Below are 23,980 nucleotides of genomic sequence, written 5' to 3'. Positions count from 1 at the left end.
ACTTGATGGGAATGCATCTTGCTGCTGTTGTTGGGATTTTTTTTTTTTTTTTCAGAATGACAAACTCTCAATGAAAAGTTAAATTCCGAGGCATAGGAAAAAAAGCTAGAATTAGAATCCAAGTCTCCAGACAGAAGCCTCAATGCTCAAGACTCTCAAACTCACTGCCTCTGTTAATCAAATTGTAGTCTTGTATGGGTGGGGTAGGAGGAGGGGTAAGAATGAGACACCCGTGCAGAGAGCACAGAGTGAATGAATGCGGAGTCATAGCTTCCTCTCCCCAATGAAGCCATATGTTTCCTGAATTAATAGAGATACTATTTACTGCACATGTAAAATAGACAAAGGCCACTTTGTGATGTCATTTTCTTACAATTTCTTACAATTTTTTCTATGTTTTTAGAATCAGGACTGACTTTTTTGCTACAGAACTTAAGTTTAATTTCCTAACAGATGTGAAGGAGGGGCAGTTAGTTATGATACAGAAGATTATATGTTAAATAACTAGCCCTCTGAAAAAGTATGGCAACTTCAGTGAAAGCTACTCTTTTACATTGGTTTCCCTACTTAGAGGGAACCTCACAACATGCTAATCAGTATCTTGCTGCCCATTTTACCGTATAATCCAAAGGATGGTAAAGATAAAGTTCACCATATAGATCTGATTAATTGAAGAAAAATATTGGTTCTTATTGCTGACATTATGAGGTTAGAAATAGCATCCTATGCTAATCTGCAATGCCAAGAAATGAAGATGGTTTAAATCAGATCTCATGATTAATGCATGAGATCCAAAGTTCTTTTATTCCTGGCTATTTTAGAAAACTGGGGTGTATTTTTACCCAAAAAACTAATTCCATAAGATTTATTGAGATAATACAAAATGCCTTATTACAAACAGCTCACAATCAAGATCTTGTCCTACTGATGATCACAGAAACTGTTCCTCAATTTTAATTGTTTCAAAATTATGTATATACGCAACGGGTTAAGTCCGGGTTACTTTCTGTGGGTGCTATTCCATTTTAATTGTACTTTTTTGTAAGTTCATTTGAACAGAAAGAAATATATCTAGCAATAAAGTGTGCCTGTTATTTTTGCTTGTTTTTGTTTTATGACAAACTGTGAAATGCTGTGTTTTTCCTATAGTTTTAGTCCATGAAATCTGCAATCTTTCCACTTCATTTAGGAAGGACCCTTAATTACTGCTGTCATTAGCACCTAGTGTTCAAAACAGTCTGTTAAAATGTACTGTTAGTCTCACCTCTAAGTCCCTGCTTGCTTTATTTCAATTTTTTTCCAAGGGTAAGTAAAACAATAATTGCCCTAATAACAACAATCATGCACAGCGAATCAAATAACATTCCAAGTTTTTTGTTGCCTATTTCTTTTTCTTCAGAATTCCGCTTTTCTGTGTTAAGATTGGCCTAGAGTTTGAAAAAGTGTCCATAAGTAGGGTTACTACTACCGAGGACTTATTACTGGGGTTTTAAAAACAAGCCAGTATTTGCCTTTTTCTTTCCATATGGATAAGGATGACAGACAACTGCTGCGAAGCTTTAATGTTTCTGCCTGGTCATGCACAGTTCTGCAAAATATGCATAAATGTATATCAACAACTTGGGATCGCTTGATACCTCGCTCAGAATAAGGAAATCCAGCCAGGCGCGTCCACGCGGCCGTCCGCGCGTGCACACACGCACACATACACCCAGGCGCGCGCACGCGCGCGCACCACACACAGAAACACACACACACACACGCACAGGTCAAAAGTTGATTAATTCCCGAGATCCCCCAGAATCTTTTTCTCTTTTCTGCCAGCGCCGACTTCCCAGGCCGGGTGGCAGTGAAGTTAGGGGCGTGCGAGGGGCGGGGAGGAAGAGCAGAGGGAGGCGGGAGCTGGGTGCCGGGCGCCGGTGCGCGCCGCGCCCGCTCCTGCCGGGTGAGAGTCCGGGCCGGGTTTTGCGCCGTGTCCCCGGGCTTGTCTCACGGCCTCCAGCCGCCGCCGCTGCCGTGTTTACTGAGCTCGCGCGTCCTGATATCACTCCGCTGGCATGGAGGAGGAGGAGGAGGTGGAGGAGCGAGAGGAGGAGGAGGAGGCGGCGGCGGCGGCGGCGGCGGCGAGCAGTTGATCATTGTGATGGTGGCAGGAGCAGCGGCGGCAGCGGCAGCCCAGCCGAGCGTTAGGGGCTGCTCTCCGCGCGGCGTTTTGCAAAGGACTTCACCGATCTACTTTTGCAGTCGCCTCGGACTGTCCATGTGTTTACTTCCCCCAGCCCGAGGATTCGATATCTAGGTTCCTGTGAAATGCAACTGAGCAGCCAAAGTACTTTGAGAACACGGGGCGGCATAAACACCAAAACTTTTTTGTGGAAGGAAAATGCAATAAGCAAGCTTGCCGTTTTCCGATGCGGTGTGGAGTGAGTGTGTGTCGCGCGTGTCCGCACTGGAGGCATATGCTTGTGTGTGTACATGGGTTGTGTTTTTCGGTACGTAGGGAGAAAATGCTTGCCAACCACCGGAAATCTCTTGGAATTTATTAGAAAATAATGGATTATGAAAAGAAGGCAGGCGAAGAGCGGATCTTCCCTTGAGTTGCAACCCGATTTGCTGCTGGCTCAGTTTGTTGTGATTCTTTTTGTTGATAGGTGTCTGATGGTATTCTGATAACACCCCCCCTTTTTTCCCCTCGAGCTTTACAGTTTAAAAAAAGGAAACAAAAAAACCACCCCAAAATCTCCCCCCCCCCCTTTTTTTTTTCGCCCGGTCGGGATCGCTGTTTCCATCCATGTGCTTGCGTCTCCCCCGCGTTCCACTTAAACTATTTTAATCCTTGGACCCAAGGAGGAGGCTGATAGGGGGTGGATAAAAAAAGTTCTTCCAAAATAGTGTGCCCGGGGAGCAGGATGGGGGATTTCGCAGCCCCCGCTGCTGCCGCGAATGGCAGTAGTATTTGCATCAACAGTAGCCTGAACAGCAGCCTCGGCGGGGCCGGGATCGGTGTGAATAATACTCCCAATAGTACTCCCGCTGCTCCGTGTAGCAATCACCCGGCTGCCGGCTGCGGCACCGGCGGCTCCGGGGGCCCGGGCGGCGGATCGGCGGCCGTCCCCAAGCACAGCACGGTGGTGGAGCGGCTCCGCCAGCGCATCGAGGGCTGCCGGCGGCACCACGTCAACTGCGAGAACAGGTACCAGCAGGCTCAGGTGGAGCAGCTGGAGCTGGAGCGCCGGGACACCGTGAACCTCTACCAGCGGACCTTGGAACAGAGGGCCAAGAAATCGGGCGCCGGCACCGGCAAGCAACAGCACCAGAGCAAACCCCAGCAAGATGCGGAGGCTGCCTCGGCGGAGCAGAGGAACCACACGCTGATCATGGTGAGGGCGCGCTGGCAGCGGGCACGGGGCGCGCGCATGAAGGCGGGGGGGCGCGTGGAGCTTCTTAACAAGGGGGCGCGGGGATCTGATTTGCACGGCGGGCGAGGTGGGCTGAAGCCGAAGGGTTAACGTCAACTTTTTTGAGGTAAAAGCTGCCGTCGCCGCTACCTGTTAATCTGTCAGGGTTGTCAGATTTGGGGAAGAGGGGGCGAGAGGGGGAGAAGCCAGTCACGACTGCAAGGGGCGGAGGGAGCCTAGAGGAGCGTCGGAGTAAGGCACTGGAAAAGTTTTACCCCCCTCTCCCTTTCTTAGATACCGATGTGAAAGAGTGTACCGAGTTGAAACCTCGCTCCTCCTCCTCACCGCTCCCTACCCCATCCCTCACCTCGCCTCCTGGGCTCCCCAGACCCGTCCCCCTTCGCCCACCCCGCTCAGCACATCCGCTGGGTGTAGGGAGGAATTGATGCTGTCGCAGATTCTGGGCGGGCACCAGGCTCTCGAACCCCGTGGGGAGGAGGAGGGACGGAGATGCTCTCGCCTCCTCTCCCCGGCTCACCCACTTTGGGCTGAGAAAGTCTAAGAGTTTTGTGAATGAACTTTGAAGTGGGTGAGAAACAAGCGAGGATGGACGCGCGCCCGCGCGCGCGTCGGTGAGGGCGCGCGCGGATGCGGGGCGCGGGTGCGCTCCCTCGCGGTTCGAGACCCCCAGCTGGCCCGGCAGGTGGAGCGGCCCCGAGGGTCGAGGCAGGAGCGGCTCGCCGGGGTGGGAGGGGAGAGAGACTCCCTGGGCTTGCGCCGAGAGTCCCCGCCACGCAACTTCGCAGGGGATTCTCTCCCTTCCTCCTTTTAAACTTGCTTGCACAGAGCTTTCTCCGCTTCTGTCTCCCGCCCCGTTCCCCACCAACTTTCCGGGCCTGTCTGATAAGCCTGGAGGAGTGGAAGGTAGTGGGGAGGTGAAAGAGGCTTAAATGGCTGGGTGGGTGGGTTCGAGGTAGGAGGAGCAGCCAATGGCTTAACTTCTCGGGAGGAAGGGGCAGTTCCCACCCCCTAACCCTGAGGGTAGAATCCTTTCTCCTATCTCCACTCTCCGGTTCTTTGGCTTTCCTTTCGGGGTTGGGGCGGGGGGGTTGGGAGCCGGAAGTTTGGGAAAGGTGTCTGCAGCCCCCTCCCCCGCCGCGCCGCCCTGGTTTGGGTTGCGCGCGGGTGCGGGGTGGGGCGGGCGGTGGGAACCCAGGAGCGCAGCGGGGCCGTCCGCCTTCGCCCGTTTACCCCGCAGACCGCACCTCGATCGGCGGTGCGGGAGGCCCTGTCGGTGTGCGGCGTATCAATAGCGCACGTCCCCGGTCTGAGGGTCGTAGGCGCCCGGGGTGGTGCGGGTGCTGGCGCCGGCTTTCACCGGGCGTTCCGTGACAAAGAGCCGGCTGGGGGGAGGGGAAGAGGAGAGGCCACTGCGCTCACTCCCCACCTCCCCCCACCCCGCACGTGAAGAGGAACAATTTGTTTATCTTGGGCTTCAAGAATCCTTCCCTCCTCCGGGTTCTGCGAGGCCGCCCAGCCCCTCCTCCCTCCCCTCCCTCCTCGGCGCGATCCTGCCCAGTCCCGCCGGCAGCACCTTCCCTCCTCCTTTTCCTTCGCCTCCCCGCCCCCCCCCCCTTCTTTTTCTCCTCCCACCTTCCTCGAGCCCGCCTTCCCCCTCCCTTCTGGAACGCGGCCGTGGGGGAGGGAGCGGGAGGCGCTTTGTCCGTTTCGCGGCCGGGCTCGGCTCGGGAGGCCGCCCGGCTGGGAGGGGCGCTGCGCCTGGCGGCCCTGCCCCTCCCCTGGGGACCCGCACTCCCCCCGCGCCCGTGCGCGAAGAGGCGGACACGGTGGGGAGGAAGAACGACGGTCACAGAGTCAAGGAGGGAGGTTCTCGCTTTACAAACAGGAAGCCGAAAACCACTGACACCCTAGCTTTTCTGATTGTACCCGGAGGCGGGGCGGACCTGCATCTCGACTGTATCTCGCGTGCCCTGGTGGTACCCATTTCTCTCCGGGTCCGCGCCGTCTGTCACTCCCCGCCCCCTTTAGGCCCTTCCACGGACGAGGAGACTCACTTTTGTACCTAAGACTCAAGTAGCATTTGAAAGGCACTGGGAATGTCACCCTTGCCTGCTACACGCCCTCTTTTCCTGTTTTTTTTTTTTTGTAAGCTCCACGCGCTCGGATTGCGTAGGAATGGGCTTCTTTTGGGAGGTTCCAAAATCTTAGTCCCACCGCCTCTCTGCCGACCTTTCGGGATTGGAGGACTACCGCGCCAGCTGGGCAACGCGGGAACAAAAGCCGGTGCCCGGTCGCTTTTGATCGCAGGCGAGAGCAGTAGAGTTTGCAGCCAGAAAGTTTTAGCGTTTGGGTTGTGTTCCCTCGTGGGGGCCATATGGGCCCTGGGAGGGGTAGAGAGGAGGGGGACTCCTGGTGCGCGCGCCTGGGTTACGATACACCCGCAGGTGGGAGACAGTACAGGGTCCTGATGTTATCTGGAAGGACGCAGCAAGCCCAAACCAGAGCTTGCTTTTGAAAATGAAAAGATAGAGCTTACTTGAATAGACGAGTCGTAAGCTGTACATTTCATGGCGAATCCCAGTTCAGCAAGTTAACAACTAAACTTGAAAAATGATTGCCTGAAAATAACATTTTTCTGTCAGTTTTATGACAATAATTTAGCTTATTGATGAGACTGATGTACAGGAGTATATTTTAGCTTCAAGTGTATTTCATACGTGCGTCTCCCATTGATACGTGGCACAAGTTTGTGTGATGAGTGTAATGAAAATCAACAGCCTCCAATCTTAAGCCGAGTTGCATGTAAATTCTATGTACCATATAAAATAAAGGGGAACAAATTAACATCCTCCTCTACAAGTTATTTTTGCTTTAAAGATAATTAGTTCAAAATTTTACATAGATCCCTGAAATGAAAGAGTATTTCAACTTGACCTGTTTAAGAGGTAAAAATCTTGAGAGAACAGGTTGCAAAGAAAATGTTGATCTTGAATTAGCAGCTGGATTTTAGTTGGGCTCTGGGAGAGGGGGCACAGAGCAATTATATTTTGTTCTTAGATTGAGCTATTTGGAAGGCCTTAAAGAAAAGCAACAGTCAACCAGAGTCAGATAATAATAATGGTGATGATAAAAATAAAGATGAATAGGATTTTTTTTTCTGTTTTATTGCTATTGTTTACCTTCTTAGGGCCAATATGTCTAAAGTAGTAAATATCGATTAGTTCTCTTTCTGCTTGATTTGGGTTCAGAAGGCAGTCTAATAATCAAGGCTTACCTCTTTTGATTTGTTTTCTTACCTTTCACATTTACAAGCATAGACATGAAAAACAAGCAAGCAATCCAGAAGCAGGGTGGGTGAGGAGACAGAAATCTTCCTTGGCTCCAGGCTCCTGGAAAGGGCTTAGGTTTTTGTATGGGTCCATAATAGCCTGGGCTTCCCAGGTGGCATAGTGGTAAAGAATCCACCTGCAAGAGAGGCAGGAGATGTGGGTTTGACCCCTGGGTTGGGAAGATCCCCTGGAGAAGGAAATGGCAACCCACTCCAGTGTTCTTGCTTGGGAAATGCCATGGACAGAGGAGCCTGGCGGTCTACAGTCCATGGGGTTGCAAACAGCAGGACATGACTGAGTACACACATCATAGCCTGTTAGAGAGTAGATGGCCCAGGCCTGGGTTTGAAGCTGCATTCCCTCAGGTGAAAGATAGTTTCTAGACATGTAGTTAAATGACTTTCTCTACACACTATTTATTCAGAAGGGTCTCACCCCCACGCCCCCACCCCCAAGAGTTGCTGGTAAGAACAGTGCAGTTGAAAAGATGGGTTTTCCTGAAGTAGTTTTGCTTGTTGTAGCAGAATGAGACGTTGTTCATTTTCTATACTTGAAACTGATCCCCTGGATAAAATTTTAAGATAAATTCCAATTGACAAGTTCATTCTCATTCAGGCATACCAAATGCTACATGAGGATGCAGCCTTCAGAATCTCAAATGGTGGTAGTTTACTTGACCTGGATATATTCTGTTTTCATGACCTTTCTACTTATCAGCACTATCATAACTTTAACAGTGTGCTTAATTTATACACAGCTTAGAGACTGCATAAATCTATGTGATTCCTGCTCTTAAGAGTTTATCACGTTGTTTATTTGATAATAAGCATATTAAATGCTGAGTTTTAGAGAAGACTACAGTCTATCCAAAGTGTTTGCATTTCTAGTCTTTTCTTTGGAAAAGACCCTGATGCTGGGAAAGATTGAGGGCAGGGGGAGAATGGGACAACAGAAGATGATACGGTTGTATGGCATCGATAGACATGAGTTTGAGCAAGCTCTGGGAGTTGGTGATGGACAGAGAGGTCTGTAGCGCTGCAGTCCATGGGGTTGCAAAGAGTCGGACACGACTGAGCAACTGAACTGATCCAAAGTGTTCTTTCTCATCACCTCCTGGAAGAGATACAGGAAATATCAATATACTAGTCCAGGGCTAAACCTCTTTATAAATGAAGCTGGTTTGCCTTTGCTTATCCTGTTGAAGGTAAATTGTTGGCTTTGTAGTCAAGTGTTTTTGCAAGCCTGTTATGTCAAACCATTTCTGAATCTTTCTTATGAACCTTTCTCTGGCTTATCCTTCTACTGCTCTTCTGGGTGGTAGGATTTGACAGTATCTCTTGAAAAACTTGCCATAGCCCACACAGGGTGTGCCTTAAGTTTGTGAAAAACTTTTTGAAATTTCATTTCTCTTCACAAGTGTTTGTCTTTTAATTCTCAAGAAGCATTAAAAAAGAAGAAGGCCAAGAAGCACCAATACATACTTAATTGTGTTATGTATGTTCTTTAGTTGTGGTACATTTTATTTAGTAATGGGTAGCCAATGATCAGAAAAGTGAAAGCATAGTTAGTCATTTATCATAATCTAAAATGCTCTTCAGGCTGAGTTTCTTATCAGGGGAAGCTGAGTTTTCAGGGGGATAGCATGTTTGATGCTTTCTATCCTGCGTCGTTAGAATCTTTGGAGGTGTTCTGCCACCTGATACGAAGAAAATAAACAGTCCATGGATATGGTGTACTGACATTTCCGAAAGCAGGATGAGAAGTTTAAACAGTGAAATGGAGCTGTACAGAGTTGTTTCCTACATATCTCTCTGAGACTGATAGCCAACTGTTGTGAAAAAGGTTTCCTGATTGGGTTTTCCCATTCGGTTGAGATATGAATGCAGGACTCTTTCTCTCTCTCTCATTAGTGCTGCTACCGGAGAAGGAATCCAGTATAATAAACCATTCTGTACACTACACAGTAATTTTTGAAGACATCTCTAGTACTTATGTTTTATTTAATGTCATGGAGTTTTACTTGTGATCAGTGCTCCTTGTGTGTTAATTAACACTTCTGTGCTACATTCCTGAGCTTAAGATGGCTAACTTCTGTCATCTCTTTCCACATTACCCATCATAGAGAACTGTGACATCAATCAGACATCAAAATCTTATAAAAAGGGACATATTTAAAACTCAGTCCCAAGGTTTTCATAATATTTGCGTTTTAATTCTCCCAAATAGCTTTGCATTTTCAGAGGCTGATTACTGAGTTTTCGGATCCAGCTGTTTGCTTTGTTTTTCTTTTCTCCGCCTGCTGCCAACCTTTTGGTCTTTTCACTGATCTTTCGCACTTTTACCAAAGGTTGGGAAGAAGCAAGAAGAAGACGATTTTAGTGCTTCCTCCTAAGTAATGAATTGGATAAGATATCAATTATTTTGGATTAATTATGGGTTTAGTTTAGTATACCATTTATTCTTCATTAGTGCAAATCATAGAGAATAGACTGAATTTTTAAATGTCATTCATACATTTTACGGTACTGGTACCCAGTTCATAGTGCTTCATAGAAGTGAAGATGCTAAATCACACTCTTGCATCCAAGACTTTGACAATGTAGTATTTTTTTGGTAGATTTTCAGTATTATTTAAGCTAGGTTTAAGGGAATAACAGGTCTTTGTTATTTAGTCACCATTAGCCTTGATGCTAGTGACTTCATAACAGTTTCAGGCTGTCATTCCCCTTTTGCATGACATTTTAAGTAAAATAATATGCTTATTTGCCTGTTGTTTCAAACTAATTTGACACTACAAAAAAAGTTGATTTACAGATGACCATGCTGGAGTTATTGGATCCCCCAAATTAAATTTTCATTAAAAAATACAAACACATTCTTCTCAGACAAACACATTCCAAAAATTCATTGATTCATGTTTGTGAGATGGAAACGGAACTTTTGGAAAATTGACTAATTAATTTTCCTAAACTTAGAAAAACAAAACACTTTTTTTTGTTGTTGTTTAGCAAAGCTTTCATTCCAATCCCAAAGAAAGGCAATGCCAAAGAATGCTCAAACTACCACACAATTGCACTCATCTCACATGCTAGTAAAGTAATGCTTAAAATTCTCCAAGCCAGGCTTCAGCAATATGTGAACGGTGAACTTCCTGATGTTCAAACTGGTTTTGTAAAAGGCAGAGGAACCAGAGATCAAATTGCCAACATCCGCTGGATCAAGGAAAAAGCAAGAGAGTTCCAGAAAAACATCTATTTCTGCTTTATTGACTATGCCAAAGCCTTTGACTGTGTGGATCACAATAAACTGTGGAAAATTCTGAAAGACATGGGAATACCAGACCACCTGATCTGCCTCTTGAGAAATTTGTATGCAGGTCAGGAAGCAACAGTTAGAACTGGGCATGGAACAACAGACTGGTTCCAAATAGGAAAAGGAGTTCGTCAAGACTGTATATTGTCACCCTGTTTATTTAACTTATATGCAGAGTACATCATGAGAAATGCTGGACTGGAAGAAACACAACTGGAATCAAGATTGCTGGGAGATATATCAGTAACCTCAGATATGCAGATGACACCACCCTTATGGCAGAAAGTAAAGAGGAACTCAAAAGCCTCTTGATGAAAGTGAAAGTGGAGAGTGAAAAAGTTGGCTTAAAGCTCAACATTCAGAAAACGAAGATCATGGCATCCGACCCATCACTTCATGGCAAATAGATGGGGCAACAGTGGAAACAGTGTCAGACTTTATTTTTGGGGGCTCCAAAATCACTGCAGATGGTGACTGCAGCCATGAAATTAAAAGATGCTTACTCCTTGGAAGGAAAGTTATGACCAACCTAGATAGCATATTCAAAAGCAGAGACATTACTTTGCCAACAAAGGTCTGTCTAGTCAAGGCTATGGTTTTTCCTGTGGTCATGTATGAATGTGAGAGTTGGACTGTGAAGAAGGCTGAGCGCCAAAGAATTGATGCTTTCGAACTGTGGTGTTGGAGAAGACGCTTGAGAGTCCCTTGGACTGCAAGGAGATCCAACCAGTCCATTCTGAAGGAGATCAGCCCTGGGATTTCTTTGGAAGGAATGATGCTGAAGCTGAAACTCCAGTACTTTGGCCACCTCATGCGAAGAGTTGACTCATTGGAAAAGACTCTGATGCTGGGAGGGATTGGGGGCAGGAGGAGAAGGGGAAGACAGAGGATGAGCTGGCTGGATGGCATCACTGACTCGATGGATGTGAGTCTGAGTGAACTCTGGGAGTTGGTGATGGACAGGGAGGCCTGGTGTGCTGCGATTCATGGGGTCGCAAAGAGTCGGACACGACTGAGCGACTGATCTGATCTGAGCAAAGCTTAAAGAACTAAAGGAATAATACTGGATAAACTTACTCAGAAGATGGAGTTGAGGGCCTGCCATATAATGAATACTTAAAGATCATAGTGGTCCATCCCGTGGATCGGAGAAGATGCACAGTTTTGTTGTTTTTAAATATACCTGGCTATTCCATCTGTTAAACAGTTGAGGGACTTTTTAGCTATGGATAAGCAACTCCATTTGGGAAAGAAGCACAGTGTTCCTTTAGGGCCACGATACATATGTGCATAGAAAAAGCCATTACTACTATGGTTCAGGGTTTTTTTTTAAGGGCAAGCTGTGCCTACTATTCTTGGGGGAATTTAATAAAAATCTCAAAAGACCTGCAGTACTTCCTCTGACATAAGGAAGGTGATTTCTTAAGAATAATTTAGACACCTCTCTTTAATTATTTGGACCTTCCATTAGTTAGAATGACTTTTATGCTTAAGTTGTTTAGTCACAAAGTAGTATCTGACTTTTTGCCACCCCATAGACAGCAGCCCACCAGGCTCCTCTGTCTCTGGGATTCTCCAGGCAAGAATACTGGAGTGGGTTGCCAATTCCGTCTCCAATGCACACAAGCATGCTAAGTCGCTTCAGTCGTGTTTGACTCTGTGCAACCCCATGGACAGCAGCCCACCAGGCTCCTCTGTCCACAGGATTCTCCAGGCAAGAATACTGGAGTGGGTTGCTGTTTCCTTCTCCCCTCTACTAACTATCTCCCAGATACTGTTCATGTCCATTGAGTCAGTGATGCTGTCTAAACATTTTATCCTCTGCTGCTGCTTTCTCCTTTTGCCTTCAATCTTTTCCAGCATCAGGGTCTTTTCCAATGAGTCGGCTCTTTGCATCAGATGCTGAAGTAGAATCTTTTAAAGTAAGAGTAACTAACACTCATCTTCCTTCAGCAGTGGCTTAACAACCACAGACAACTTGAATGAAATATTTAAACTAACAGCCTCCAGAATGTCTTAACTCCTTAAGTCCCCATTCTATTGGGTAGAATCTAGTTTTGTAATGTTTCATATTACGGACTCTCTGATCCTTAACACAGTCACTTGTGCTTGTGAAGACGTTAGAACCATTACCCTATCTCTCTAACAGTATCTCTCTCCACCTCCAGAAAACACATGTCAGGACAGGGGCTTCTTTTCCTTCAAAAGAAAAGGCTGAAATGTTGAGTCTATTTGTGCAGATTCAACCTGGGTTGTAACTGTGACTCAAAAGGATTGCACAGCTCTAAAGACAAGCTCTGCTAGTGCCCTTCCTTCTCACAGTGGTGGGTTATTTTTCCTTCTTTGATTGTTTGTTAGATGCTGAAAGTAACTCGATGATTGAGAGTGAATCTAAAGGGACTGGTTCCCAGTAAAAGACTTTAAGAAACTCTAGTGGTAAGAGAGAGAGGCAAGAGGTGGGTGAGGATTTTGGAGACATCTCCTGAAATGGATGGCAAGAGAGGTTTTGCTCATTTGGGGTAAAGAGTATCCTGGTGCCTTGGGAGTTTATGGCAGTAACATATGATTTTAGTAGTCTATTCTGAACCTGCAGACATTGCTAAAACTCAAATATATATTTTTCCGAGCTAATGTTAAAATCATTTGTATCTGAAAAAAAAAAATTCCTGAAATATTTCCCTGCTTCTTTAAATGACTACCTCTGCCATTTAAGTGGGTTTACCACAGGATTCTTTGAAATCAGAGAGTCTCCTTTAGTGGAGATTTTGCCCCCAGCCTGAACATTTGGCAGTGTTGGGAGACATTTTCAGTTGTCACAGTTGGAGGGTGCTACTGGTGTCTAGTCGGTAGAAGCCAGAGACGCTGTTAAACCTCCTAAACACAACCGCAGCAAAGAATCACCGTGTCCAAAGGATCAGTGTTGCTGCTACTGAGAAACCATGCCTTAAACAAGGAGCTCCCTTAGAATGCTGAAAATACAGTGAGGCTTTCTTTACAGCTTTTCAAAAACACTCTTACTACTTGCAGGGTGGAGAGGGGAGCGGTGTTGCCATGAGATAGACAGCCAGTCCCTGGGAAGAAGGGAACCTTGACCCGGTCATGCTGGTTTCCTCCATCAGCTTCTTTACAGCCAAGATTTCTTAAGTAGAACAAACACTAAAAAGCCTTGGCCTGTGCCTGGCCGGCTCCTATCTGGATGAGTTGCCTAGCATCTCTGAGCATTTTCCCATCTCCCTGCCGGAGCGGTTGTTTGGCTCAAATGAATTAATATACGTAAGACTTCCAAAGATTTTATGGTGCTACGTAAATGCTGGGCTTGTTTTTATGAATTACTTTCCTATCACTTTTTGCCTCCTACTGAAGGCAATGGCACCCCACTCCAGTACTCTTGACTGGAAAATCCCATGGATGGAGGAGCCTGGTAGGCTGCAGTCCATGGGGTCGCTGAGGGTCGGACACAACTGAGCAACTTCACTTTCACTTTTCACTTTCATGCATTGGAGAAGGAAATGGCAACCCACTCCAGTGTCCTTGCCTGGAGAATCCCAGGGACAGGGGAGCCTGGTGGGCTGCCATCTATGGGGTCGCACAGAGTCGGACACGACTGGTGACTTAGCAGTAGTAGCAGTAAGTGCAGACTTAGAGTGATCTGAGGCTTATTTCACTCATGGGGAAGCCGAGGTGTCATGGCAAGGTCCTGAACAACTGCTACATATTGGATACTATTTCTAGGTGCGGGGGATTCAGTAATGAACCCAGGTCCTTACTGTCATTGGACTCACAGCAGAGCATCATTTATGTTTCAGATGAGCTGGGTAAAATAGGCTTTGTGGTTTGATGAGAACATGTTAATGGAAATCGTTAACAAGCTAACAGGGATTCCCAAGTGGCTCAGCAGTAAAGAATCTGCCTGCTGAGAAATGTGGGTTCCATCCCTGGGTCAGGAAGATCCCCTGGAGGAGGAAATGGCAACCCACTCCAATATTCTTGGGCTTCCTTGGTGACTCAGACGGTAAAGAATCCACTTGCAATGCAGGAGACCTGGGTTCAATCCCTGGGGCAGGAGGATCCCTTGGAAAAGGAAATGGCAACCCACTCCAGTATTCTTGCCTGGACAGAGGAGCCTGGCAGGCTACAGAATGTGGAGTTGCAAAGAGTCAGACATGACTGAGCAACTGAGAATGCACAGGCCATAAGCTAACATTTAAGGAAATCCTAAGGATACTAGATGCTTTGTATCCTCTTGCAAGTTTTCTATAGTTTCTGGCACTGCTTTCTGTAGCAACATTTATTTCACTGTTTTTCAAATAAAATCACTTTGTGGAGGGGAGAGGATTAGTTGGTGTGGTGGAGAATAAGATTAAAGGGTGATTGTTAAAAACAAGGCTTTAAAAACAAGAAAGATCAGTTTTCTTTCTTTTTTTTTTTTGGAGTAGATGCCCCTGGCGGGCTACAGTCCTTGGGGTTGCAAAGAGTCAGGCATGACTGAATGACTAAGCACACACACACACACATTGGCACCATAACCACGGCTTGACGTCAAGCTTTTAGAAGAAATTAGAGAGAGAGAATTTGGAAAGGAACAAGCAGGAAGGCACAGGGACTTGAAACCATGTCACATGAAGAGCAGTTGGAAGACCTGGAGGTGTTTAGTCTGATTTGGGGGATGATATGATTGCTTTCTTAAAATATTTGAAGGGCTGTCATGTGAAGAAAGGATTAGATGCACTCTTTGTGGCCTCCAGGGGATAAAGTTAGGATCAGTGGCTGGCGATTATTTGAAGCAAAGTTTGGTTTAATATATTAAAAAAACAATTATATGAAAATAGAAACTGTTCACAGATGAAATGGGCTGTGTTGATGAGCCAGAATGTTCCAGCAGAAGTTGTTCAGTTAGCTGAAATGTTGGTGATGACAACATCCTTCTTTTTTTAATGATAAAACTTTTATTAAACAATATGAAAATAAAATACCAGTTATTAGAGGATAGGGCCTTTGTCTCTTTCTTCCTCTTCATATCCTCATGATAGAAAAAGAACTACCTGGGAATTCCCTGGCGGTTCAGTGGCTAAAACTCTATACTTTCACTGCCAACGATCTGGGTTTGATCCCAGGTCACGGAGCTAAGATCGCACAAGCCACTTGATGCAGCCACAAAAAAAAAAAAAAAGTTGTGTCTGACTTCGTGACCCCATGGACTATGGCCCCGCAGGCTCCTCTGTCCATGGGATTCTCCAGGCAAGAATACTGGAGTGGGTTGCCATCCTCCTCCAAGGGATCTTCCTGACCCAGGGATTGAACTCGCATCTCCAGAATCTTCTGTATTGGCAGGTGGATTCTTTAGCATTGTGGCACCTGGGAAGCCCCCCATTCCAGAATAAAATATCACAAAACTGATTGAGTGATCCCATACTTTGAGAGACCGATAGTTTCTCATTTTTTGCCAATTAAGCCTTACTTAATTGCAATGGACATCCTTATCCATTTATCCTTGTACATATGTGAGATTTCTGTAACACAAATTTGGACTTTCTTCCATATATGTAATATGTATAAACAGAAGAAGTCTGTTTCTTCTGAAGAAGCCAAATCTCTTAATCTAATATTGTTTAACATGGATCCTGGATCTTATTTATTACAATCCATTTTAGGGCAAGTGATAATTGTGTCTCCTGAAAAATATGGCTTTAAAAAAAAAGTATCAGCTCTAGCGCTTGGTGTGTGTCACTGCACTCTGCGTCAACACTGTTAATTTTTAAAGGCTGTATATCTGGTCATACATCTTACAGAAATGACTTTCTTTCTTTTCATCTGGTCCCAGTGGCGAAGTGAGTAGGAGTCTAGTTAACCAGCGCTGGTTCAGGCTGTGAACATGGGACATTCACTGTCTTGAACAACTTCTGTAGTTCTCTGTACCTTTCTTGAGCTTGGTGTTCTCCAGACCTGCATGGCTTTATGTGTAAAATATCTTTCTGTGGGTGGCACGGTACCTGGGGTGGCCACGCGTGCAGGTTTGAGTGGTCATAAAAATCACAGGTCTGTGAGTTGCCACTTCATCCAGGCTCAATTACCCTGACTAATCCAGTCATCTGTGTAACATGGTAATAACAACCTGCTGACCTGGCCAACTGAAGAAAATGCATCAAAATGGACTTGCCTCGACAGTTGCTCTCCAGTGTTTGTTTAGACAGGAGAAATCCTATCACTTTTCAGCATACAGGTGAGGTGGTCTCAAGACTACCCTTCTTTGCCATTTTCATTTACCTTTGGCATGGCAGCTGCCCTCCAGTAAGATTCTCAGAACTATAGTCTGTATTTTTATAAGAGCCGGAGCAGTTTGGCTCCAAAATCTATACTCTTGGCTACAGTGTTGTTCTGCCTTTGCCAGACTGAAGAGTTCTGTCTTGAAAAGATGGTGTGAGCGGCTGCCTTTTCAAAAGAACCATGCTCTCCGCAGAAGCCGTCCTCACCTGCCTTTAGGTTTTCAGATCTGTTTGAACAGGAGCCCAGCATGAAGATCCCTGCACGTGTTGGTCCTTGGTTAGCTCTGCTGTTTTATTTTTATAAGATTTTTATTTTTTTGATGTGGACCATTTAAAAAGTTTCGGTGGTAAAGAATCCGTCTGCCAATGTAGGAGGTCCAGGAGATGCGGGTTGGATTCCTGGGTTGGGGAGATCCCCTTGTAATAGGAAATGACAAGCAACTCCAGGATTCTTGCCTGGAGAATCCCATGGACAGGGAAGCCTGGTGGGCTGCAGTTCATGGGGCTGTAAAGAGTCGGACACAACTGAGCACTCACTCGTTGAATTGGTTACCATATTCCTTCTGTTTTATGTTTTGGGTGTTTGGCCTTCAGGCATGAGGGACCTCAGCTCCCCAACCAGGGATTGAATCCCTGGTAGCACCCTCATCGGAGGGCCAAGTCTTTGCTGTCTCCTCTTTGCTGTCTCCTGGCCCCACATACCTCTGGCCTTGGTGACCCTCTCTCCTCATCTCCTTTACCACCAACTCATGTTTTACCTCTGTCACAGTGGCAGTGGGGCCTGGAGACTTGTACAGAATGTCGGTGGCGGTGATTTGAACCACAGAAGTAAACCAAAGGTGGAGCTGTAGGTGACTGGCCTCTACTTTAGAGGTCATGCTCTCCCCAGTGATTCCAATAAACCAGATGTTCTGCTTCGGTTGTTGATCTAGATACTAACTAGTGACAGCCATTTTCTGTGCTTCTATTTCCTTTAGCCGCACCACACAGCATCTTGGTGAGAAAAGCCCCTTTGGCCAGCTAAGCTAATGCAGCTGTGTGCACAGTGCAGACTTTAGGGGAGGGGCTTCAGTCTAAAGACAGCTAGATATCTTCTGCCCCAGTAGCTCACATAGCAAGAGCTGGTTAGGCACATGAAGTAAGGACCTTGCTCCTGATCCTGAAACTGGGCCAGCCAGGACGATCCACGAAGACATCCTTCAAGTTGCTGGTCGGATCATGCAATGCCAACTTCAACCTCTGACTCTTCTGCTGACCGTCAAGTTTAAACAGTCGGGTTTCGTTTTTGCTAGTCTACTCTCCCTCTGAGGAGTGTCATCTGACTTTCTCTGTGTTTGTTTCTGATTTTTCCTGGATCTGTTTCTTTCATTTCTAGCACCCAGATGTCTTCTTTGAAGGATGACTTCCATGAATGTAAAAGGTGGACAACTGCCTTGCATTTTGCCCCAAGTATAACATTGAACCTTTACACTGATGGCAGACAGTATAAATGGTTCTCTGTTTTGAATATTAGTTATTTCATAGATATCTGACTATAGCTGTTAGGTTAAAAACTACTTTCTAAAGGCTGGTAATATTATAGCAGTGCTGCAATAAACTTTTAATTTCTAGTTCCTTTAAAAAGCATTTTCTTATTTCATTTTGAAAGAGTCCAGAGGTGATTTTTGATAGATAAGAAATGCTCAGAATCAAGTCTTATCTCATTATGGAGTTTTTTAAAAAACATACCTTATCAAAAGTATGTTTTAGACATTTTTTTTTAAGAAAGTCAAATTACTATGGATATAATTCCTGCAGAGGAATACCTGGAGGTTAACATTAACATTTATGCAAAGAAATCGGACATATGTCGAAGCTTGACAAAATTTCCTGGATAGTACGTAAAAGAAATACAACTGTTTTAATGGTTTGACCTTGAGGTTTGGCTTCAGAATGGCTACGTGATAATAATTCTAGAGTTCCCCTAGGGGGTAAAACACATATCCCCTATGCTGTTTAGTCGCTAAGTTGTGTCCAACTCTTTGTGACCCTGTGGACTGTAGCCCGCCAGGCTCTTCTGTCCATGGAATTTTCCAGGCAAGAATACTGGAGTGAGCTGCCATTTCCTTCTCCAGGGGATCTTCCCAACCCGGGGATCGAACCCTGGTCTCCCGAATTACAGGCAGATTCTTGACTGTCTGAGCCACCAGGTACCTGCTGGCATATTCTGTTTTGGTACCTTTCGCCCCAGTTCTAACCCACTGTGGGACTTCAGCCCACCCTTTCTCCTGGCCGCCATGAGAACACGTGTGGCTGTAGCAGTGGCCCGCTTCACAGAATCTGCAGGTGGTATCTGTCTTTAATCACTTCGGGTATTTCCTTACAGTGAGGTCTGCAGCTCAGCACCTCTCCGGTTGTAGCATTCCCTTACTATTCACATCCTGCAGTAGCCCTTTCCCGGGAGAGCCTCTGAAGTTGAGCAAACAGAGGTGGTTTATATAAAGAAGCAACTTTCTCAGTTTAGGAGCTGTTACAGCTAAAAGGTTGAAAACGTCTTTTTCTGTGTACCTGGGAATTCCTAAATGGTTTGCAGCTGCTATTGGATTTTTTGAAGACACGTTCGTTTTTCGTCACTGCAGCACAGAAACGACACCTTTAGATTTTGGATTTCACGCAGCTTACTTCTTAGAACCTGTTGAAGGACTGTTGGGAAAAGCTATTTGTCACGACATTGAATAACTATACTGGAAAAAAAATTTTTTGGCAGGTATGGACTAGGTCTGGAGACCCTGATGAACTTGGCCCATGCCAGGGTAACTGGGAGGGTGGCAGAGCAGTACATATACTGGTGCTTTGTAGGTCTGGGATAGCTCTCTTCTTGGCTATTGAAATTCAAATAGACTTGCTGTTTTTTTTTTTTTTTTCAACCTTTGATTCTGTTCTTAGATTGAAAGAACTGATATGAATCATTCAGGGGCATTTTCTTTTAACTTGAAGTTTGTGGTCTGAGATTGGAGTTGGAACACTTGGAAATATGTAACAGTAGCTTTAAGGAAGGGAGCTAAATGACGGTGTGTGCAGGGCAGGCTGTGTGTCTGTTCCCTCTGCTGAGGTGCTGGTTGTCTGTGTTACTGGTTTGGTAGGCTCCGTGTTGATCTGTGGTCTGGAATGTCAAAGGACTGCCAACCTAAGAATTTTGCTTCCCTCTTTACCCTAAAGTGATGGTGTGGGAGTTTCTGGTACTGGCTCATGGGGGTGGGGACAGCCATATATGGAAGAGGGAAGGGGGATTGGCTGGCTTCGGCATTCTCATCCATTCTTCCTAATGCCATTTTATTACTCTATTAACAGAGAGTGGATACTCTGAATAATTATTTGTCTGTCTTTTCCTTCACAGTGTAATGCACACTTCACTTGTTTTCTTCAACTTTTTGTAATCTATGTGTTTATGATACACTGAAGAGCAATAAATTAGAGAAGAGAGATAATTAGCTTTGACAGCCTTACAGAACTGATACTGTAAGAGGAGGGAGCAAGAAGGTTGCTTTAGCAAAGGATTCCATGACTGGGTTTGAGTGAAATTATCCAGATAAATTCATCAGCTGTCTGGGTGGCCCGGGACATAGGAAGAAGTGGATTATGGTGTGATTTTTTAAGAATTTAAATATTTTTCATAGTTTAAAAAATATTTTTTATTCCCAATATAGATTTTTTTAAACCATTTTTAATTGAAGTGTAGTTAATTTTCCATGTTGTGTTAGTTTTAGATGTAAAGTGATTCAGATATATATATATATATTCCTTTTTAGATACCTTTCCATTATAGGTTATTACAAAAGATACTGAATATAGTTCCCTGTGCTATCTAGTAGGTCCTTGTTGTTTAGATGTTTTATATATAATAGTGTGTATAAGAATGTAGGATTTTTAGGTGGAGAGATTCAAGATACTGAGCAGTGAAATGGGAGGAAGAAACGGCAACTCGGCCACTGGTGGTAAAAATTCCTAATGTTCTCAGTGCCTCTTAATCTCTCTCTGAGCATGAGCCTGTGTCGTTTTTTGAGAGACCTTTGTTTAATAGCCCTCTTACATTAAAGGAAAGAGTTCCTCTCACTTTGGTGACTTGCCCATTGGGGGATGTGGCCTTTAAGAAACATGGTTCATTTGGCATATTAACTTGAGTTGGCAGTCCCTCCCAATTTGGGGATGCTTTGCATAGGAGACCTGTCTCAGTGTCTATAGGGAAGGAGGTTAACCATGGGTTGGCTTAAATTATTCCTACTATTGTACTTATTTTCTTTCTTTTGGATTGGAAAGAAAACGTGGAACAGAGTGTGAGCTTGACTTGGGCAAAAAGGGAGGGGAGGTGGGTAAAATTCACAGCATCTAATAAAAGAAATGAGCAAATAAGGTTCCTGTGTCACCATTATTCCTACGGCTTTTCCTCCCTGGGCCGGATCAAGCCCTCATCCACAGTGGAGGTCATGTGATACGGAAAAAAAGGGGTCTCTCTAGAATGTTCTGAGATATACCTGGTTAGTGCTCACAAGAGAGGAGAGAAGGCTGTGCAGAGGAGTTTCACTGGGAAAGAAAGTGTTAATCCAGGTCACTGTCAACTCTATGCCATGAGTTACTTTCAGTCACTGTGAGCTCTTAGCCACAGGGTCTCTAAGCATTGACTTAGGACTAGCTTGAAGGTGGGAGCTTGGAAAGGTTTGGCTTTTCCTGCACACAGAACCCCGTGTCACTGGAGATCAGCAGGAAGAGCTCCTTTAAAACGTCCAGCTTTTCTCCTCTCCACACCCAGGAACGGCTTCTGTTTCCCCCAACCCCCTCCATCCCTCTGTCTTTTGTTCCATGAATAAATATTATGTGGTTTGGTGCTCATTACTCTTTGATATGAAAAAAGGCAATTCATTAGGTTGAAGGAGGAGGGGGGAGGGAGACACCATTTTTCACCCGGCGCATCAAGCGCGGTTACACTGATTTGAATTCCCAGAAAAGTAATAAAACAGTGAAAATAATGATAAAACAGCGCCTGGGCTGACAGCTGTGCAGCACACAGGAGCCCGGCGCACAGGCCCCCGTGCTGCAGGAGGACAATATTGCCAAGCATATGGTGCCTGGCAACCCAGTTGCTGGACTCGGTCACCAGCTTTTGTCCGAGTGACTCGAGGCATCGGGCCTGTGGTGGCTCTTCAGAAACTTCTAGTCTCCTTGGCAGGAGGGCTCTTGGCTCCAGGCCAGCCGGGCTGTACTGTGGCTGACTCAGACTTGGGCAGCGTTCACGCCTCCTTCCTTTGGTCACTAATCAGATCATTTGTTCCAAAAGGAGAAACTAGGATCTTTTTTTTCCATCGCAGCCCAGTGGCTCCATAACCAAAGGGAAATTTTCTGCAGGAATGCCAGTGAGTTATTAGAGACGCATTAATTCACCGGGGCTCACTTCTGGTCAGAGTGACCAAGGCTTTGTTTTGTGTTTAGTACTTTTCAGATGTGCTTTGCATGTTCCCTCTTGATTCTTAAGACTAGGATAGCTAAAGCCAGCTAGTGTCTTAGGGCCAGGGTTCCTGCTCCAAGGGAGCGTGTATACCCGTCTATCTAGTTTTTACAAGACACTGCTAAAATAGGCCCTTTGCTTAGCATGGGTGTATTTTTTAGATGTGTGAGGCTGGCATGTGTGTGTGCATAAAAAGACTAATTAACTCTACTTTGCTCAGAGGGTTCTCCTCGGCTGCGCCGTGACCATGCCCCACACCGGCCAGAGTTGTACCAGCATTCTGAATCCTTTACGACCTCAGCTTCTATGGAGTCAGGGTCACTCATTCTGGTTCCTTTCTTCTTGACTCCAGAGTGCAAGGAAAGGCTCAGAAAGGCCACATGGTCCTGGGAGAGTGGTTCCTGCAAACGTAGCAGAAGGCGAGTTTCAGAGAGAATCACACTCCATGAGGAAGAGCGGTAGCCTGTGCTATTGTGCTGCGTGCCGGAGAATATTTTTATTTCAGGAGCTGAAAGGAGAAGACGGGTGGCATTGATACTCTGATTGAAGAGCACCAAATGTCACCATATTTTTGATCTCTTTGTGCATACGTGCTAAGTCAATTCAGTCGTGTCTCTTTGCAACCTTATGGACTGTAGCTCTCTAGGCCCCTCTGACCTTGGGATTCTCCAGGCAAGAATACTGGAGTGGGTTGCCATGTCTTCCTCCAGGGGTTCTTCCTGACCCAGGGATCAAACCCAGGTCTCCTGTCTCCTGCATTGGCAGGTGGATTCTTTACCACTAGTGGCGCTTGGGAAGCCCATTCTTGAAGTCTAGAGAACTTATATTTTTTTTTTTTTTGGCAGAACACCCATAAAGCTTTCATTTTGGTGTTGGAATGAGTGAATTTCTTTTTCTCCTGAACAAATGTCATTCCAAGGCCAAATCTGCTGGGAAAAAAATATACATATGTATGTGTATGTATATTTATTTATTTCTGTGATGTTCTACTAATGACTAATCAGAGATTACATTGGAACACTCTGCGGGAACTGATACTTTTTCAGGCCTTTAGTTTTACATTTGTGATCACTGGACTTGAAGAAAATGTTTCTATTTGAAGGAAAATAGACCTCTTCTATAAATCTGGTGTGAGTAATGAGGCCCTTGCTGTAGCCCTGGGGGGCCGGGAGGATCCGTGTCTGTGCCCCAGATGAGAGAGCATCCTGAAGATTGAGGGGTTCCTGTTTGCTATGTACTAGCTGGGTTGGTTCTAGAAGCTCCTTGATGCTGGGAACATGCTTTCAACCTTGCCTTAATGGTGTATTTTCACAAGTCATGTTCTGGGAGAGATATTTCAGCTTTTACTTTCCTGAGTTTCCTGAGTTAGGGGAACAATCTTTACCTTCTCTCCTTTTAAAAGATGGAAGCAAGAAAATGACTAAAAAAGACCCACACTTAACTCTTCGTCTTCCTTGTCCTGAGCACCGTGGAGCCACCCACAGCCACTGGGGAGGTTTTACTACAACTCTCACAGCTAGTGGAGAAGTTGGAAGGGATGAATAGGGGAGGAAGAAAGAGCTGGAAAGAAACGCGGGAGACAAGAGGAAGAAGGTGAGGGTAAGAAATAAGACGTTTTGGGGTATTAAGAGTAGGTGAATATTTAGATAGACAAAGGATCCTTGGTTCCACTGAATTAAACTTGTGGATTCTCTTTGGCCGTTTTATATTTGCACAATAATATTAGACATTCTGTTATGCAGCACATTTATGGGATAAGCAGAGCTACAGTGAGACTCAGCTCACTTATCAGGTCACTCAGTGAGGAGGAGGCAAAGCAAAAGTAGAAACAGCCTATTGACATTCTGCGTTTGGTACAGCTTTTCCAGTTGGATGAAGAACCGTGAATCTGAAATTCCAGCTGTGTTGTTTTTCCGAACTATTAAGAAATAGAAATCTGCAGGGGCTATGGGGACAGTTCAATTAAAAAAACACTTGCGCCCCCCCCCCCGCAATGTGATTTGTATTATAATTATTTAATACCTAAAGGACTCTTATAATTGAATTTCAGGGTGCTTCATTTACATTCTAGCTGGCAAGAGTTAGAAACAGTATCACTTTGTGGTCCTCTGATCGCCATCCCAAACATTCACAGAATGCCCCGTGATTCGATTATAAGTATCTTCTGGGCACTGTGTA

At 45.4% G+C, this 23,980-nt stretch overlaps 1 protein-coding gene across 2 annotated transcripts in view; it reads left to right on the top strand.

Moving 5' to 3' along the window:
- Nucleotides 1–2,058: 2,058 nt before the first annotated feature.
- Nucleotides 2,059–23,980, top strand: part of MAML3 (mastermind like transcriptional coactivator 3) — a 459,597-nt gene continuing 437,675 nt past the window's right edge. For both annotated transcript variants that reach the window (XM_070386559.1, XM_070386558.1), the window contains exon 1: nucleotides 2,059–3,380. In XM_070386559.1, the coding sequence (XP_070242660.1) occupies nucleotides 2,910–3,380 (471 nt within the window). In that variant the 5' untranslated portion in view covers nucleotides 2,059–2,909. The remainder of the gene's footprint in view (nucleotides 3,381–23,980) is intronic.

Source organism: Bos mutus, chromosome 17, assembly GCF_027580195.1.
Source record: "Bos mutus isolate GX-2022 chromosome 17, NWIPB_WYAK_1.1, whole genome shotgun sequence".
Lineage (NCBI taxonomy): Eukaryota > Metazoa > Chordata > Mammalia > Artiodactyla > Bovidae > Bos > Bos mutus.
The sequence above is the reverse complement of the archived record's forward strand: the minus strand, read 5'-3'. Positions and strand labels throughout refer to the sequence as shown.